The sequence below is a fragment of the Crocodylus siamensis genome, chromosome 7, assembly GCF_052110815.1.
Source record: "Crocodylus siamensis isolate JL-2025a chromosome 7, ASM5211081v1, whole genome shotgun sequence".
NCBI classification, from domain to species: Eukaryota; Metazoa; Chordata; order Crocodylia; family Crocodylidae; genus Crocodylus; species Crocodylus siamensis.
In genome coordinates this window covers 77,593,920-77,610,962 of record NC_143401.1, presented here as the reverse complement: position 1 = coordinate 77,610,962, position 17,043 = coordinate 77,593,920, and the positions used below count along the sequence as shown (strand labels likewise).

Genomic DNA, 17,043 nt, shown 5'->3' with positions numbered 1-17,043 from the left:
GGGGTTTACATCTTTCTTTTGTACCTGGGTCCAGTTCAAGAGTTCTGAGACTCCCAACATATAACAAGTAACTTAAGACTATCCCTAGGATTCAACTCACTTCGGAATCCTTTCACACTCCCGACTCCACCTGCAGAGAGAGCAAAGGAAGGGAGAAGCAGATAATGAAAACAAGTTTCCCATTTCAGTATTTACAAACTTTGGGAAGTTCCAAAATAGCTGGATTCATTTTTAATGCCTGACATTAAAACATGATAGATTTCCTGTGACACGTAAAAGTCAGATGTTCAGTAAAGGTTAATACGTCAAACTGCTGTTGTAGTTCACACTAGTGTTTTTAGAAACTTTTAGAGAAAGGATGTTAAGTAGTTTAAGCATAAAATTTGACTCATCTTAAAATCATTCTACTTTGAAGTGATATGTCCCTATTAATTATTTAATAGAGAAAATCAGCACAGCGTATCAGTGGAATTCGTTTTTCTATTTCTTTCATTTCTGTGGATTACAGCATGTGTAAATTCCCCCTTTGGTTATACAATTCCCAAAACTTTTCAGGTTCCTGCTATAAAACTGATAAAAGGCTATATCTACATGATAAACTTATCGTTTCTGGCAGCAGCCTCCTGAAGTACACTGTGTAGCTCTGGGCAGACTGCCTTCTAACCTGAAAGCAAGATTTGTTTGATAATATCTTTTATTCGATCAACAATATAGTTGGGAGAGATGTTAGACAAGCTTTCAGGCACAACATGCCCTTCCTCAGGTCTAGGAAAGAAGGAACAGCAAAGCTAAATCCCCAGTAAAACAATTACAATGTTTAACTAAATTATATGTCGTGTAGCTTTGGTCATGTTAATTTATCTTGAGAGCGCGGTAATTGGCATACTCATCTGGGCTAAGTAAATCATCCAAAATGATATACAGAGGTAGCCTGCCTCAACTAGCTCATTGTGGTTGAGGGTGCTACTGGCAGGGATGGAAAGTTTGCTGCTAGACATAACCTAAGGCATGGATTTTTTTAGGTGATATCTTTTATTGAGCCAACTGCATGTTTGGGATAAAGTTGGATAAGCTTTCAAATGCAAGACATTCTTCATCAAGTCTGAGGAAGGACGCATGCACAGCAGTGATTAAGAACAGTGGATAGAGCTGTGAAATTGGAGAGGAGAGAAATTCCCTTGATAGGTCTTGATCTCCCAGTAATCAAGCCTCTTTTTTTCTGTTAATTGTTTCTCTGCTACCCCTGGGAATTTCTCCTCTCTCCAGTTTCAGTGACATCACTAATTCAACTAAAAAGTTCGTTACACAGATGCATTTTTCCTTATTTTCTAATTATTGTTATTATATTGGGCCCAAATTCTTCTAGGACAGGGGTGGGCAAATGGCCAATCCGACTGGCAGCCAGACTCCATTTCCCAGCAGCCTGTGCTCACGTGGCTGGGGCCAGTCTCCATGGAGACCCCAGCCACACCTGTGCTGTGGAAGCTTAAGGCTTGGGTTGCCATGGGGGCCAGTCTCAGCCACACTGGCAGGACACAGCAGAGCAGAGCAAGGGCCTGCTCCGGAGCTGCTGGGATCTTGCAGTCACCACTGCAAGGAGCCAGGCAGAGCTGCAATCCAGGAGCATGCAGGCTGCAGGTCATGGTTCTGCCCTGGCTGTGGAGCAAGCTGCCCCCATCACAAGATCCCAGTGGCTCCAGAGCAGCCCCCTGCTTTGCTCTGCCATGCATCCTGCCAGTATAGCTGAGGCTGGTCTGCAAGGCAACCCCAGCCTTGAGCTTTCACAGTGCAGGTGTGGCTGGGGTCTCCATGGAGACTGGCCCCAGCCACATGAGCACAGGCTGCTGGGAAATGGAATCCACTGCTGACTGGATCTGGCCCACAGGCCAAACTTGTCCTGTCCCTGTTCTAGGGGGTAAAAATAAAAAGTACAATATATTGAAACGTAACATATTTCTTTAAATGGCTATCCCCTAACTGTCCTTCTGTTCAACCGTTGTTAGCTAGCTAATTTATTCTAGGCCTCTTAGGAAATAATGTGTTCTGAAAAGATGTTTTTACCTCATCTCAAAGCTGTATCAAGTGATGTTAGTCTATATAAAGTATAAATTTCTATGGGCGCTTTCACGCACAAGGATTTTTTTGTCATTAAGTGAATCTTCACAAAGGAAACTGGAGGATCATACATCCGTGCAGCATTATTTTACAGGAATTTTATATTTCCTTTAAAAAACATTCAGGAAGCTTTTCTGGTGAGCTTTACAGCTTAGCTATACTTTTTTGAAAATTCTACTGTATTCATAATGAATTGCCTCACTGATCAAAAACCAAGATTTTACAATTTTTAAAAATTGAAGCAATGTCCCTCATTACGAAGATCTTGTATGGCTCTGATGTTATAAGAAGATAAATTAAATGCTTCAAGATTTGATGATCATTTCATGATCAGAAATGTCTTTCTAGTTTTTGGGACACATATATCCTTTTATGTAGCTGACAAACTTCTTTAACATGAAGTCTAATTGTTAATCCCTTTCATTTTGTGGGTTGATAACAAATCAGATTCTGATGCCAATAATTAACAGATCATTCTAAAGCTTATCTCTAACAGTAGAGTAATAGGCAACACATTTTTTTTAATTTAATGATAATTGAGGCAACTGGCCATGGATTTTATTTTCATTGACCTAAAACATTTTAGCAATGAATTTATCCTGCATTAACAGCCTCCAAAGTTGTGTAGATACACAACTAACGATCATGGTATTAGTAGAACTCTAACTTACACAAACATTTGACATGATAGAGCAGGCTGTCAGCATCATGTAGTAAGTGGAAAAACCTGGTATCTCAAATACCCAACCACAGGCCAGACAGACTGAGTTGCTCTCACCATAGCCTGCTCTACAGAGGAAATGGTAATGTTTGAGATTGTAAATAGGAAAACCTTTTAGTCCAAGTATAGGCATTACAGTTTTACCAATATACACGATCAGAAATTGGTCTTTACCCATAATGGAACAGAAGTTTGGCACACAAAGACAGATTTAAAAATGATGGAACCTGGTCTAAGGTTTGTCTCCCCTCCCGCCAAGGGTGAATGTGTGTTCTGTTTGTTAGCAGTCTAAACTATGCTGCTTATAGAAAACCGCGTGACTTAGACTGATTCCAACTTGGGCTTTTTGAATACTATTGCCCCCCTGGCATCAGCCTCCCAGCACTTAAAAAAATTAATAAATAAATAAATTTTAAAAACCCGCGCTCACCGGCTGTAGCAGTGGCGATCAGGGCCTCTGAGGGCTTGTGGCAGAGCCCCCCCCCCCCCAGCACCCACAAAGCGGCTGCCCCATGGAACAGGTGCAGCGTGGCTTGGCAGGGTGCTGCACACTGTCTGGAAGCTGGGGCTGAGCGCTACCGGGCTCCAGGTGACTGCTGGATCTGTCCCAGCTCCCAAACAGCACGTGGTGCCCTGTTGAGCCACACTGTACCCATGCAATGCAACAGCTACCATGCAGGTGCCAAGAAAGAGGGGGAAGACCCTGGAGGCCCTGATCAGAGCCCCCCGGAGGCCCCACATGAGCCCCTGGAGGCCCTGATCACCACTGCTACAGCCAGTGAGTGTGGGGCTTTTTTGAAGTGCCAGGAGGCTGGGGATGGGCAGTGAATGGGGATGGGGCTGGGGCTGGGAGGGCAGCCATGGGGGCTTCTGCCGCAGCGCCCTCCACCAGGGCAGAGGCAGGCACAGCCAGAGGGGGAAGCTGTGGAAGAAGCCCCCGTGGCTGCCTTGCCCACCCCAGCCTCCTGCCGGCACCCGCATGGAAGCTTCCCCATGGTGCAGGTGCAGCACAGCTCAGCAGGGTGCTGCACACTGTCTGGGAGCTAGGGTGGCTCCAGCAATCACCCAGAGCCTGGCAGCGCTCAGCCCCAGTGACCCCAGCTCCCAGACTGTTCAAATATTGGTAAAAAAATTGTAAAAAAATGTTAGTAGGTCCAAATAATACAAAGAAAAAGCACAAATTTTCCTTTAGGAAATGTGTCAAAAAAACAATATAAAATCATATTTCTGGTGAGAAAACTACAAAAAAAAGTAAGGGTTTTTTTGGAAAATTTGTATAATCTTTGATCAAAAAATATGCAGTCAAAGCATTCTGATCTGTTGTATTCTTTTGACATTCTTTGCAACAGAAGACTTAGTCTGTTATATTTCTATAGTCGAACACTAAGTGAAAACTAAGAGCTGATGTTTTCTAAGGAGTGTCTCGACTCTAAAATGGTTGAGAAATAATGGTGTCAAAGGTTACATTATCCATTCACTCCTTGTTTACACCACTTAAAAGGTGAATCATGCCATTGTGAACATGTCATGTGTCCTAGCTTTGATATTGGGAGAAAACATCCCCCCAGTTCCAGGCTTTGTTCTTTTCTTTATAGATGAGACATTAAATTCTAAAACCCTGCCTGATCCGTGAAGGTTATCAGGCCTTATTCAAACTATGACTTAAAAAGCCTAGTAAGGTTTTATTTGCAGATGAAGCACTTCTGTTGCCACTTAATAGTGCTACAGATTCATTCATTGCAATATTGCCTCAGTTCACTCAATTCATTGTGTACCAGCTCTTTGTTCAGAGTTTGGGTAGTTCTTTCCCTTTCTTTACCTCCCTCAGCAGCAGAAATACTTTCTTCTGTGGCAGATTCATTTTGAAAGGAATGATCTTTCTGTCTGCTCAAGTACTGATAGGAAGGGTACCTCTGTTTTGGGAAAACATATACAGAGTCTAACTTTTGATGGTTTTCAGAAACCTCAGGACATGAACATCTACGTAAACTTGCTGAACATTAGAACTATGCCTTCTTCTCAAAATGTTTCTCCCACATTGCAGATTACCAATTTTTTTACTATAATTATAATTTTAAAATTTCCTTGAACAAAAGATCAGACAAATTGAAATGTAAAGAACTCAAAAGTCAGGAAATACAAGAATTAAATGGCTTGTGTGGTTCCCTATGTTTATGCATTATGATACAGTCTTTACTTATGTGATCATACCAGTTATTTAACTCAAGCTGTGTCTGCTCTCTCTCAGACCTAACAAAGGGCCTTCTTTGCCTAAACATTTATATGATATTTCTCCCAACTATACAGTGGGTTCAATACAAAATACCACCAAAAATTGGTACTTATCATGATCATAATACTATTTTTCCCACAGAACCACAGTCTCATTTAATAAAAAAAGCTGGATAGTGTTTACTGAATAGGCAACTCCTCCTCATTTACTGCAGGCCCCAGGACTTATTTACTGTGAACCTTTGAAAACCCGGCCTGTATACAGAACAATTAATTTTCTCATTAATTTCTTCATTGATCATTGTAGTGACTGAATTACTAAAAAACGCATCATTTTCACAATATCCCTGTGAGGCATCGTATTGCTCACCCGTGTGAGGAGGTACAGAAGGAAGACAAACTTAAGATTAAGATCAAAACTTTAAAACTGTTTTCTAATTTAACATGCCCAATTTGAGATGCATTAGGGCAGTATTTCCCAGCCTTGACATTGCATTCCTACTTGGTTGCAAGAATAAAAAATGGAGTTGCAAAGATGCATGACATTGTTGACCAATTATGCATTTAATAGCTTTTTTAGACTTTTTATTAAGTATTGTTTTTTAAATCTAAAAATAAGTTTAAATTATTTTTAAATTGTTTAAATTTAAATATAAATTAAATATTAAGCCATAAACATTGTTATGCCATATTTATGACTTGTTGGTCTTGTCTGCATCATTTTGGGGTTGCAAAAAATTTCCAGTGTTTAAATGGAGCCATGCTGAGAAAAAGTGTGGTAAGCCCTACTTTAGGGCCTGGTTTTCTGACTACTTAGCAGTAATATACTGCTCTGTTCAAAGGCCAATTCCAGTTGCCTTGATTGCATGTGTATGCTTAGTGCTTCTGCACATCTTTTTCAAGTTATGTCATCTATATACCCAGACACTGGGAAACAAAGTTTATATAACTTGCCCAGCATCCATAGAAATCATGTAGTAGAGGGATGGTAGAAATCAGTGCTCTGGGTGCCTCCTGAATCTGGGGGTCACCCACAGAAGCCGCCAATGGCAGCAGCTCTGTCGGGGGCACCAGCCCTACCAACAGCATCAATATCAGCCATCAGGGGGCACCGGCCCTGTGGGGGGCGGGGGGCGGGCACATGCACCTCCTACCAGTTGCCTATGGCTAGCTGGAGGCTGAGGTCTGGCAACACTCCCACCCTTTAAGCAGGGAGCAGGGGGAAAAGCCTGAGATGGTGCAGACCAGGGTGGGGGTTTACACCCCTCCCTAATCAGAGTGTCCTGCACAGGCCTGGCCACCCCTAGCTCACCACTGTAGAAGGGAAGGGAGGGCTGCTCTAGCACCCCCTGGCTTCTAGCCTGAGCCACTGCTGGCATGTGGCTGCATTTCTGGAATGAGAAGGGAATGTCTATCCACCTCCAAATTGGTTCAAGCTTTGCAGGTTAGACTAATCAAGGCAGGGTGTGCAGTTCATGCATCTGTTGATGATACTGAGCTTTTCATTCTCCTTCTCCCTGTCTGCAAACCTGACAGGGCTGATAAAACCACAGTGCTTATCAGCCCATCAGCAAAACAGAAGCTTTTTCTCACTAGTTTATGCTCTCCTTAAATAGCTCTTTCCAAGGAGGGACATTACCAGCTGGACTGTTGATGAGTTCCAAAAAGCCCTAAGTGGACACTGTTCCATCTGCCTTTGTCCTGTCTGCGTGTCCCAGTGAAATTGGAGACGCACACAGCTCTCAACATTAGCTAGCATACTACATGCCTAGGGTCCATGGGGCTGGGGTCCAGGGTGTGGGGAGGGAGAGGAGAATCCCTGCTTGAGCAACAAGCAGCAGGGGAAGCCAGGCAGACCCTGCTATGCCTGTAGTCTACTGTGGAGCTATTGGTATGGAGGAGAGGGATGTAGCCAGCCTGGTCTTCGGAGCAGAGAGCACAGCCTAGCCCAGTCCAACCCAGAGCTGCAAAGCATCTGGGGTGCTGGGGGACTCTGGTTAACTTAAATCAGGAAGTGATCTGGGACAGACACTGCATAAGCCTTTTTGACACAGATCAGTTAAGTCTAATGCAACATTCAACCAGGTTTATCTTAAACCAATTTCAGCCATTTTGAAACTGGTTTATGTGCACTGAACTTATGTTCTATTACAGGTTTAAACCAGTTTCTGATCACTTAAACAGGTTTAATTCAAGCCCCATGGCTAGGTATGTCTCTAGCCATGGGGCTTGAATTAAAATGGCACACACAAAACCTTTTAATTTACTGCCTTAGTCTTTGACTTTTTCCCTGTCTTTCCATTGTTGTCACTTCACCTGATATCATGACGGCTGTGTTCTAGGGCAGATGGTGTCTACTTTTCTTTCTTCCCCCTTCCGCCCAAGAGATGGAGCTCTGAAAATCTTCCACAAGGAGTTGTTAGGTTACCAAATGGAATCTGATAAAAGGAGGCATATGCTGGCGGCATACGCCTTGACTTGGTTTCTTTGTTGATTTCAATCATGTTGGCCTTTTTTTCTTGTTTCTAGCAACTAACAATTAGTTGCCATTTCACTGTGCCTGAAAAACAGGAACCCTCCCTTTTGAAGTCTTGGTCCTTTGGAATTGGATTTAATATTAACCCAGCTGCCAAAAGAGTTCTCTAATCACGTAAATAAACTAATTCTCTGTCTTGGCTCACCAAAAGGCTTTTGGAGATCAATACAAGTCCATAAGGCAAACTTGTCTTTTAGCTTTCTTCACAAAGCTACAGCAGTCCTTATACCTCACTTCTAAATTTCTTATTGACAAAATAATTGTGTAAGTGCCCTCTACAGTTCAAAATTTGTGTGACTACACAAACAATTTCTACAGAGCATGTCTGTGGAAAAAAATATATTCAGAAAACAAGGAGTTCCTGTTGGTAGGTAACATCCTAATATAACATCTTGGCTACATTTTCCCTTTCTTAGTTTTGGGCTATTGCTCCTTGTCATACAATCTCCTGAGAATGAGAAAGTTCTTTTCTTTATTTTGATTGATATCTAGAAAGTATTTTTACCAATGGATTTAAAAAAAAAAAATCAGAGCTCAAAATTAAAGACAGCAAAGGGAGTGAACCAAAGAGTAGAGTTTGCTGTCTGATCAGTAATATGTTGCTCAAGAGACTGACGGAAAATTGAACAGGGATTATGAAGTGGGCAGACTGGTTTATTTTGAATATTTTAATTAACCAAACACCAGTATGCAATATCAGGCAAGGATTTATAGACCTAATTTACCTTCCTAATACAACAGGTAAGGAAAAACTTGTTGAGAAAAATCATTGAGAGAAAAAGGAATTAGTAGGGAAAAGATATGAGAATAAAAAAGGAAGGGAAAGAAAACGTGATGCTCTATGTCAGGGTGGGCAAAATATGGCTTGCGGTTCAGATCCAGGGGCAGTAGGACCCAGGGGAAGCCTGGCAGGCTCCCACAACACCAGGGCCTGCATGGCCCCACCCCCCCAGCCTGGGACCATGTGACTGCACTGCACTGGAAATTCAGGTAAGGGGGGAGAAGTGTGGGTGAAGACCCCGGGCAGGGAAGGAGCATGGGGAAAAGCAGCCCCTCCCCTGCCCTGTGGCTGGCACCCCTGCTGTAGCTGCTCGCAGCCCACACAGGGCTGACCTGAGCAGGCACAGGCAGCCCCACACGGGCTGTGAGCAGCTGCAGTGCGGGGTGCTGGCTGCAAGGCAGGGGAGGGGCCATTTTTCCCTCCCAAGCTCAGCACCAGCTTTTAACCCACGCAGCTGCCAGCCTGGGCCCTGCACCGGCTCTGGGCTCACCTGTTGGGGCTGCCCTGCAGTGGCAGAAGCTGCGACCCCCTTACTTGCCGTGCTGGGTAGTGTTTGCCACCACTGCCTCTGGGCTGCCCAGCATGTGATCTCGGATGGGCAGCAGCGGCCAACACTGCCCAGCATGGCAAGCGGTGGTGCCGCAGCTGCCGCCACCATGGAACAGCCTCGATGGGTGAGCTCAGAGCCAGCGTGGGGCCCAGGCTGGCAGTGGGGGCAGGTTAAATGCTGGTGCTGAATGCGGGGGGAAAACAGCCCCACCCCCGCTCTATGGCCATCACCCCACATTGCAGCTGACTGCAGCCTGTATGGGGCTGCCTGTGCTTGCTCAGGACAGCCCCGCACAGGCTGTAAGTGGCTGCAGTGCATGGTGCCAGCCACGCAGTGGGGGAGGGGCCACTTTTCCCCACACTCAGCACCAGATCATTACCTGCTGGTGAGCATGGCAGTGGGGCTGCATGCTGCCCCCTGTCTATACTGCGGAGCTGGGGGGCACTGGGATTGAGCAGGAGCATGAGGCCCACACCAGGGCCCCAGGGCTAGTGCTGGCAGGACCCAGAGCAAGGCGGCAGGAGTACAAGGTCCCGGTCAGCAGGGCCTCTGTGGAGCCAGGCCAGCTCCTCCCTTTCCCTGCTGGTGCAGCCCAGCTCAGCTCCACAGACCCCAGCCAGCCTGGACCCCGCTCTGGGCCCCACCGGTGCTGGCCCTGAGACATTGGTCCCAAGACATTGTGATATTGGTCCCAAGATTGGGACCAGGGGGCAGGACACCTGTCAAGGGGCGGGGCTACCCATGCGGCCCTTGACAGCTTGCCAAAACTGGGTAAGCGGCCCTCTGCCCAAAATAATTCCCTGCCCCTGCTTTATGTAGCCTTGCATGGGAATAAAGACCTTTCACCTTCTTTCATAGTTACATGACTTGAGCCAAGTACTTTGGGTCTTGCCTCATCTTTGCATAGAAATATGCTGAAGTCTCTCAAAGTAAGTGCAGCAAGTGCAAAATAGTAGTAATATTCATTAGCTTTACAGGGCTAGGGATGTGTCAGTGTTGCCATTTAGGACTCTTGTCAACTAAATTATTGATATTAAGAACCTTCTAGGCAGAATATACTGTCTTCAGGTATCAGATCTTTATTTAGCTAATTGAATAAACCCATTAATCTTCTAAAGGGTGGACTTAGCTTCACCACATCTGCTGTCATTTCCCTGGTGAAAAGGAAACCACTTTTCATTTGAAATGACACTATCCTGCTCTGTCTTAAATGGAAAGGTCAGTTATTTTGCAAGCACTTATGGATTCTCCTTTATCAAACTATAGTTTCTAGATACGTTTAGCAATACAAGGGAGCATATTGTGGCATGAACTGAACTTCTGTATTTTAGGTCTGTGTGAAATTTCAGCAACCATTTTATTTTGGAGGTGTTTTGGCCCCGAAAACAATGAATCCAAAATGAAACGGAAAGCTCCAAAACATATCTGAAACTAAACAAAACAATGCAAAACGTTTCAGAGGTGCCCCCCGGGGATAGTCCAGCACAGCCCCGCACCCCTCCTTTTAAAGTGTTGGGAGGCTAGGGCCAGGTAGGACAGCCATGGGGAGGTCTCCCACGGTTCCCCCGACCAGGGCAGAGGCAAGCACAGCTGGAGTAGCAATGGGAGAACATGCCACCTGGTTGTGCCTGGCTCTCCCCGCTAATCCGAATCTCCAAAACAGCGTCAAAACTCTGAAACAGATTCAACCGAATTGCAACAAATCACTGTCCTCTGAAATGGCTGAATCCAAAACTGAAACAAAACATAGTTTCGTGTAGCCCTAGTGTCCATTGAACGTTGTTTGCAGATAGACCTGTTGCAAGCTAGTGGAACTGTAAGTAGGGAATTGTTTGATGCACTTATTTTTTGCTTCTTTTAGGCAGCTCACAGCCACTACTATAATTTATTTGCCTTAATCGCTGTTTCTGAATCCCAGTCTCTTCCTCCATTCAGAAACAGTGGGCCTCCTGGGATTCAAGAAACCAGGGTTCAAATCTCTGATCCACCAGGGACTTCCTCTGGGTCCTTATGCAAGCCAGATCCCAAGATGGTCTGTGTTGGTCCATGAAGTGATAGTGCTTGACCACTGTTTCCTTATATCAGTTTTCTGTCTCCAGTGGTATAAGCAGAGATGCAATAATAACTTTTACAGCTATTATTTAGTAGCTGTTTTGAAGGTAGTGACAAGCAAGAAAAGAAAAAAAAAATATTTCTCCCTACATTCTTATTTCCCTTGGAGAACAGTTCTTCTCTCTCTCATCCCTCATCATGAGTAAGTAGACCAAATGGAAAAAGCTGCAGAGTAGGAGATGATCCATACATATAGATGATCCACATATATTCACACTTAAATGACACTGCTTATTCTAGTTTGTGTACCTGTAATCTTTAATGTATTGAACCTCAACATTCTTGTGAGACAGTATTGCATTCCATATTTTTGCAGATGGGGAACTGAAGAGAGACTATAAGTGACTTTCCCCAGGCTACAAAAGTGTTCTTAGTCTCAGGCCAGCATTCTAGCCATTAGACCATTACCATCCTTTCTCTGTATGAAAATATCTTTTGAAGGTGTCACAAAAAATAGAGGTTAGCAGTGATTGCCACCAGCTCTTGGTAAAAAGCTGCAAAGTGACCCAGATTCTTATTTTGTGCCATGAGCTCTGTGTTCTTACAGCGCAAGAGAAAGTATTCTGCCTTTACAGAAGAATCAGTATGTCTTTCTCATATAGTCAAGGCCTTTAATAACTAAAATTCACATAAAGATTCTTAACAGATGGTATTGCTATGTACTTTGGCCTTCAGATACAGGCCAAGATAAGGTTCGAGACAATAGTTCAGATCAAGAGAGGGATGGTGAGATTACTTTGAAAGTAAAAAGAAAAAAAAAAAAAAAAGAAGAAGTGGATGTAGGTTTAAAATATAGATTTGAATGTTATAGACCAGTGTATGATAGTACAGTTGAATGCATGGGAACATGCTGGTTGCATTTAATGTGGGGTATTTGGGTGGGTGGTGGATATGGAAAAGAGGTTTAAAATAAAATACCAGATGGATGGAAAAAATGGAGGGGAAGGTATTTTAAGGAAATTCTTTGCAAGATAATTTAAACTCATGTATTTCAGGATGGCAGTCATTGTTTCAGTCTCAATGCATTTATTACTAACATCAAAGGCTTTTAGCTATTTTTCTTTTACATTTCACAAATGGAAAAAAGTATAAATTAAATTATACAATACCTGTGTAACTGGTATGGGAGAAAGACATCATTTTTAATTATCTCTTTAGCATCTCTCTGTTTCCCATGTTCTTTTAGTTTGGAATAGGTTTTACTATGATTTAAGTATCTACATGGCAGAATATAGTGGCAAAAGATAAGTAATACTGCCAAACCCAGAACAAAGAATTTAGAAGTTACCAGATTACATGCTTTAGTTCCTAAAAAGTGTATTCAGATAGAGAATCCCACAGTAGTGCAATACTGTTATAAGCCCCAAACATTTCATTTTATTATTGCTATGTTACATTTTGGATCTAGAAAAATGTTTGGCATACTATAAGGTCAGCTGCTTAATAAGAAAGTGTGTTTACAATACAACTGTCTCCTATCATAATGAAGGATGACTATCTATCTATTCTGTGTGCTGAATTACCAATAAATCATTAAATTGTTAATTTTTTTGTTCTAATGCAGATCAGTCCACTACGACCACAAAGACCAAAGAGCCAAGTTATCAATGTCATTTCAAGTGAAAGACGTTTTTCTGTCTCTCCATCACCTCCTGCTTCTCAAGCAACACCACCCCCAGTCACCCCAAGGACCAAACTTTCTTTCAGTTTACAGTCCGGTAAGTTGTGGTTAGGGGGTTTTGTTTGTTTTGTTTTGTTTTTAAATGAAGCTGCTTTCCTATATTGTTTTGGCAGAATGATTTACGATACAGAATCACTAATCTAAAACATTTTAGAACCAACTGAATCATTTAAAGGAAATTAACAAGGGGTATAATCCACCATGCACGTAAGAAGGCATACATGCATTTATGGAGTTAACTTTGTGTATTTAGTTGTATATTGTTGTTTAACTTTCTCTTACTATGACTGACAAGTGCTGTAACCCGATAACTTCTTCATATGTAAAAGTTTCTTTTTTTTCCCCAAGATAAGAATTTAAATTATTAAATTCAAAACACATAATGAATTTAATCATGTAACCAGATTACAGCATTATGGCCTCCATGCATGTTAGACAATGTGTTAGTCTTATGATAAAATACTTAATGAATATCTTTTCCCCAAGATTTTCACTCACTTGATCTGGAGTTTCTCAGTAAATTTTTTTGTCCCGTCTCCCCTACATGTAAGTGTTGGCATGAAACATAACTTGTCCACTCCTACCCACTCCACAACCACCTACTCCCTAAAATGAGGCATGTAGCTCTCTTAAAGTGGCCCCATGTGTCCAGAACCACTGTTTGGGTATGGACAGCCATTTCTTTCTATTGGCAAGAATTTATGTGAAATTTCTACTGCTAGAAAAATAGCCCAGGAGTTGAAACTTATGTGTATTCGAGTCTCCTGGCTGGAGAGCTACACAGGCAAGCTCTCCAGCCAGGCAACCTTTGAGCACTGGCCCTTGGGTCATCCCCCGTCTTCAAGGGAATCCATTGATGGCAGTCTGCCTTCTCTCTTGCCAGGAAAGGGACAAACTTGTCAATACGAAACTGCTGAAAAGTAGTAGCTGCCACAAGCAGAGAGTTCCAACCCCTGGGAGAATGCCCCCACCAATCACCTGATAGGGATATTATCCCCTGGTTTCCACTTCAGGAGCATAGCCCCCACTCCATGGGAAACATATTAGTTTTAATAAAAAATTCATAGCTCTAAGCAAATTTGAATCGGAGTCCTGCAGAATCTTGAGATCTTGCCATATAATTTAGGTCCTCCTTTCTGAAAAGACATGAGACCTTGATGACAAGTATCCAGAGACTTAAGCTTCTTAACATGTTTAAAGAATTCCTGGAATACTCTATTATTTCAGTGCATGAAGTTGGACAAATAGAGTTAATCTTATGTTGATCAATGTGAATAGCACTTACTCTTTGACAGCCTAGACGGATCGAATGTAAAACCTGATAATCTTCTACACAGAAACAAAGAAGATAAAGATGAAAAAGACTTATATCATTCAGTGGATCCCTTGTCAGCTCAAAATTGTTCCCAGCAGGATATGTTCAATAATGTAAGGGATAGACAGACAATATTGAACAGTCCTCCTCTCTGACAAAGTTCCCTCCACAATCATAGCAAAGCAAAACTAATGATTAGCCTTATTTACACTTAAATATTTAGAAATTACCTAGGCAAGGTTTTTAAGATGCATTCAGGCAGAAGCAGTTGGTAGCCTTGGCTTTAGGATATCACAACTAGACATACAGTATTTTGTACAAATAGGTCCTCTACAAGTCATGGCAGCCAAAAGTAGTGTTTTTGTTGAAATACTGCTATAATGTGATTTTTGGATTGCATTAAAACCATACTTTTGCCTGATCATTTGGGCCAGATCCTTTTTATATGGTATGTTACAGATCTACCATGTAAAGTGCTGGACTTGGATCAGGTCTAAATTTGAGCTCACCTGAAATGGATTGAAAAGAGTGTGTAAGAAGTGAAAAGGAGTACTATATACAGTATACAGTAAAAGCTCTGTTATCTGGCATCCCCCAGGAATGGGAGATACCAGTTAATCAAATAATCTGGTTAATCAAATGTTCACCATCTAGTGCACTCCCCAGCATCAGTGTGCCAGGGGACAGGGAGGGAAGCCCCGCGCAGGCTGTTTTTTCCTGCACAGGCTGCTTTACCCTGGGCTCTGGGCTGAAAACAGGAAGCCCCCCAGAAGTGATACTTCCAGTTTCGCTTTTGCCGCGTCCCCTGGATGCCAGTTAACACAACTTTTATTGGATTGAAGTTTTCTGCACTTTGAGACATAATCTGGACAAGTTCTCAAGCACGTGGTGGATGGCAGGCTTTGGGGGAACTACCCTTCCTTCCTCCTTGCCCCCACAAATGAGATTCATTTGAGACTCAGGTAGTGCAGTGGGGGAGGAAAAGAAAATGCAGCTGGAGGATCAATTGTTATATAGTTCTGGGGGGTGCTTCTAGGTTAAAACTATTCCAGAATGGAGAATTGCCATAGGTTGGCTTATGTGGACAAGATTCTTCTTTCATGGTTTTTCCATATGACTGTCTAAGATGCACAGGCTGGGTACTGGAAAAGAAATTTGGTCCCAAGTGTTTCCTAGCAAATAAGGCAGGCAGCTTTATGAGAAATTTCTGCAGGGATTCTTTTGCCCTAACTTTGAAATGAATGTAGAATTTGTTATATAATTAGAGCTACTAAAATATAAGTACCAGAAGGCACTTATTTGCAATTACCTGTTTGTTCTATTAATTCATAAATTGCACATTGTAATTAAGAAGAATTTTATTTAATTGAAAAATCAGTTTCCCTTAAGGAGTTAGGTCTTCTGTAAAAGTGTTGAAATTATGAAGTATTTTTCTAATGAGGTACAGAATTTTTTGTTTAAATTAAAAGTATTTCATAAACTTAAATTGTATGAATATTACTTTTGTCTCTAATTCAAATGTTAAAGTCTTGTAAAAGTACATTTTAGAAGATGAATTATATTGTCATTTACATTGGTTCTAGTCTGTTGTAATCACTCACATAGTACATTTTTAATTAACAACAAAATGTAGCATTTTGTCTCATTTTTAATAGTTTAAGCTCAATCCTTTGGCCTAAAAATTTTAGTATGTACTATAACATCATATAATATACCCAGGGGAGTTGTTCAGCACACTTGTTTCCATTCTGCCCTAAAGAGGCATGAATCTTTCACTTAAGATGTGCATTTAGAGGCAATAAAATCCTATTCTTTCTGAAATGGAATGATGAAATATGATGGGTTTTAAATGCTTCTTTCCAAAATTGTGCTTAGGGGCAGATCTAAAAGAATGCCACTTGTTTAAGTTAGACATGGAAGGATGTCAACTAAAAATGTACAAATTAATGTACACAGAAAAGTTTCTTTTGCAACCTCTAACTTGAAAAGTACTGTTGAAGGATCCTTTTGTTTATTTATTTACTTACTTTTATTGGGTTAACTTTTGTAATGGAGCAGACGCATACAGTACTAATATTAAGGAACTTTGGGTTTTTATCACAAAGAGATAGTTTCTGTGTTCAGAAATGTAGTTTCTAAATAAACATTCAAAGCTGATCTGCACTACCTGAAAAAGCTGTTCAGACCGTTATTTTTCAATAATGAATGGACACCACTATATTTTGATAATACCTTAAAAGCTATAAACAGACATCTTCCTTGGAGCATGGGATCGTTGTCTGCATCTGTGAGCTTTCTAGAAACAGGCTCTGAGGGTGAGGTTTGTGAGTAGTGAGGAATAGTGGACTTTGGGAGGAGGGTACCAATGAACTCAATAGAATGAGAGAGAGGATGAGAAAGAAAGAAAATGATTGGCAAGGTGAGGAAGGAGTACAAATGGGAACAGCAGAGCAGATATCTATGGAATTGTGCTTGAGTTACAAGACAGATTTCAACCTGATAAAGGAGGCCACAGGAAATATCTGAAAGCAACAGTTGAGGAAAATTTCTTGTGCTTGTATAATATGAATGAAATGAAAACAAATGAGATTACATTGAAACTGCAGTGATAAGTCAAGAGTTATCTTGCATCTGAAGTTGTACTGGTGAAATAATAGACAATTTGGGAAACAATAAAGGCGAACACTGTATAAGTTACTGTCAGATATTTGGTGTGAATATAGTTTGATCTTCCTGTCCCGGGGTGGGGAACCAAACCCCAGAGTCACGGTGGGCCGGGGTGGCAATTAGACACGGTAACAGGCCGGGTTCTATTGGCTATGGAGAACTGAGGCACGGGAAGCGTAGCAGTTTCTTAAACAAGTTGGAAATTTATTTGACTTACGCTTAGGTGCGTAGGAAAACGATGTCTTCAGTTACAGTTTACAAACTTACGAATAACAAGAACAACAAAGGGGTCTGTTGGCCCACGAGGTTCAGTCCATAGACCTAGTCCCAGGG

The 17,043-nt window shown here is 42.0% G+C and overlaps 1 protein-coding gene across 2 annotated transcripts in view; it reads left to right on the top strand.

Annotated features, from left to right (window-relative positions):
• The window catches only part of DOCK1 (dedicator of cytokinesis 1), a 553,358-nt gene that overhangs the window by 509,103 nt on the left and 27,212 nt on the right, over positions 1-17,043 (top strand). For both annotated transcript variants that reach the window (XM_090058391.1, XM_090058392.1), the window contains exon 50: positions 12,612-12,765. In XM_090058391.1, coding sequence (XP_089914517.1) covers positions 12,612-12,765 — 154 coding nt within the window. The remainder of the gene's footprint in view (positions 1-12,611; positions 12,766-17,043) is intronic.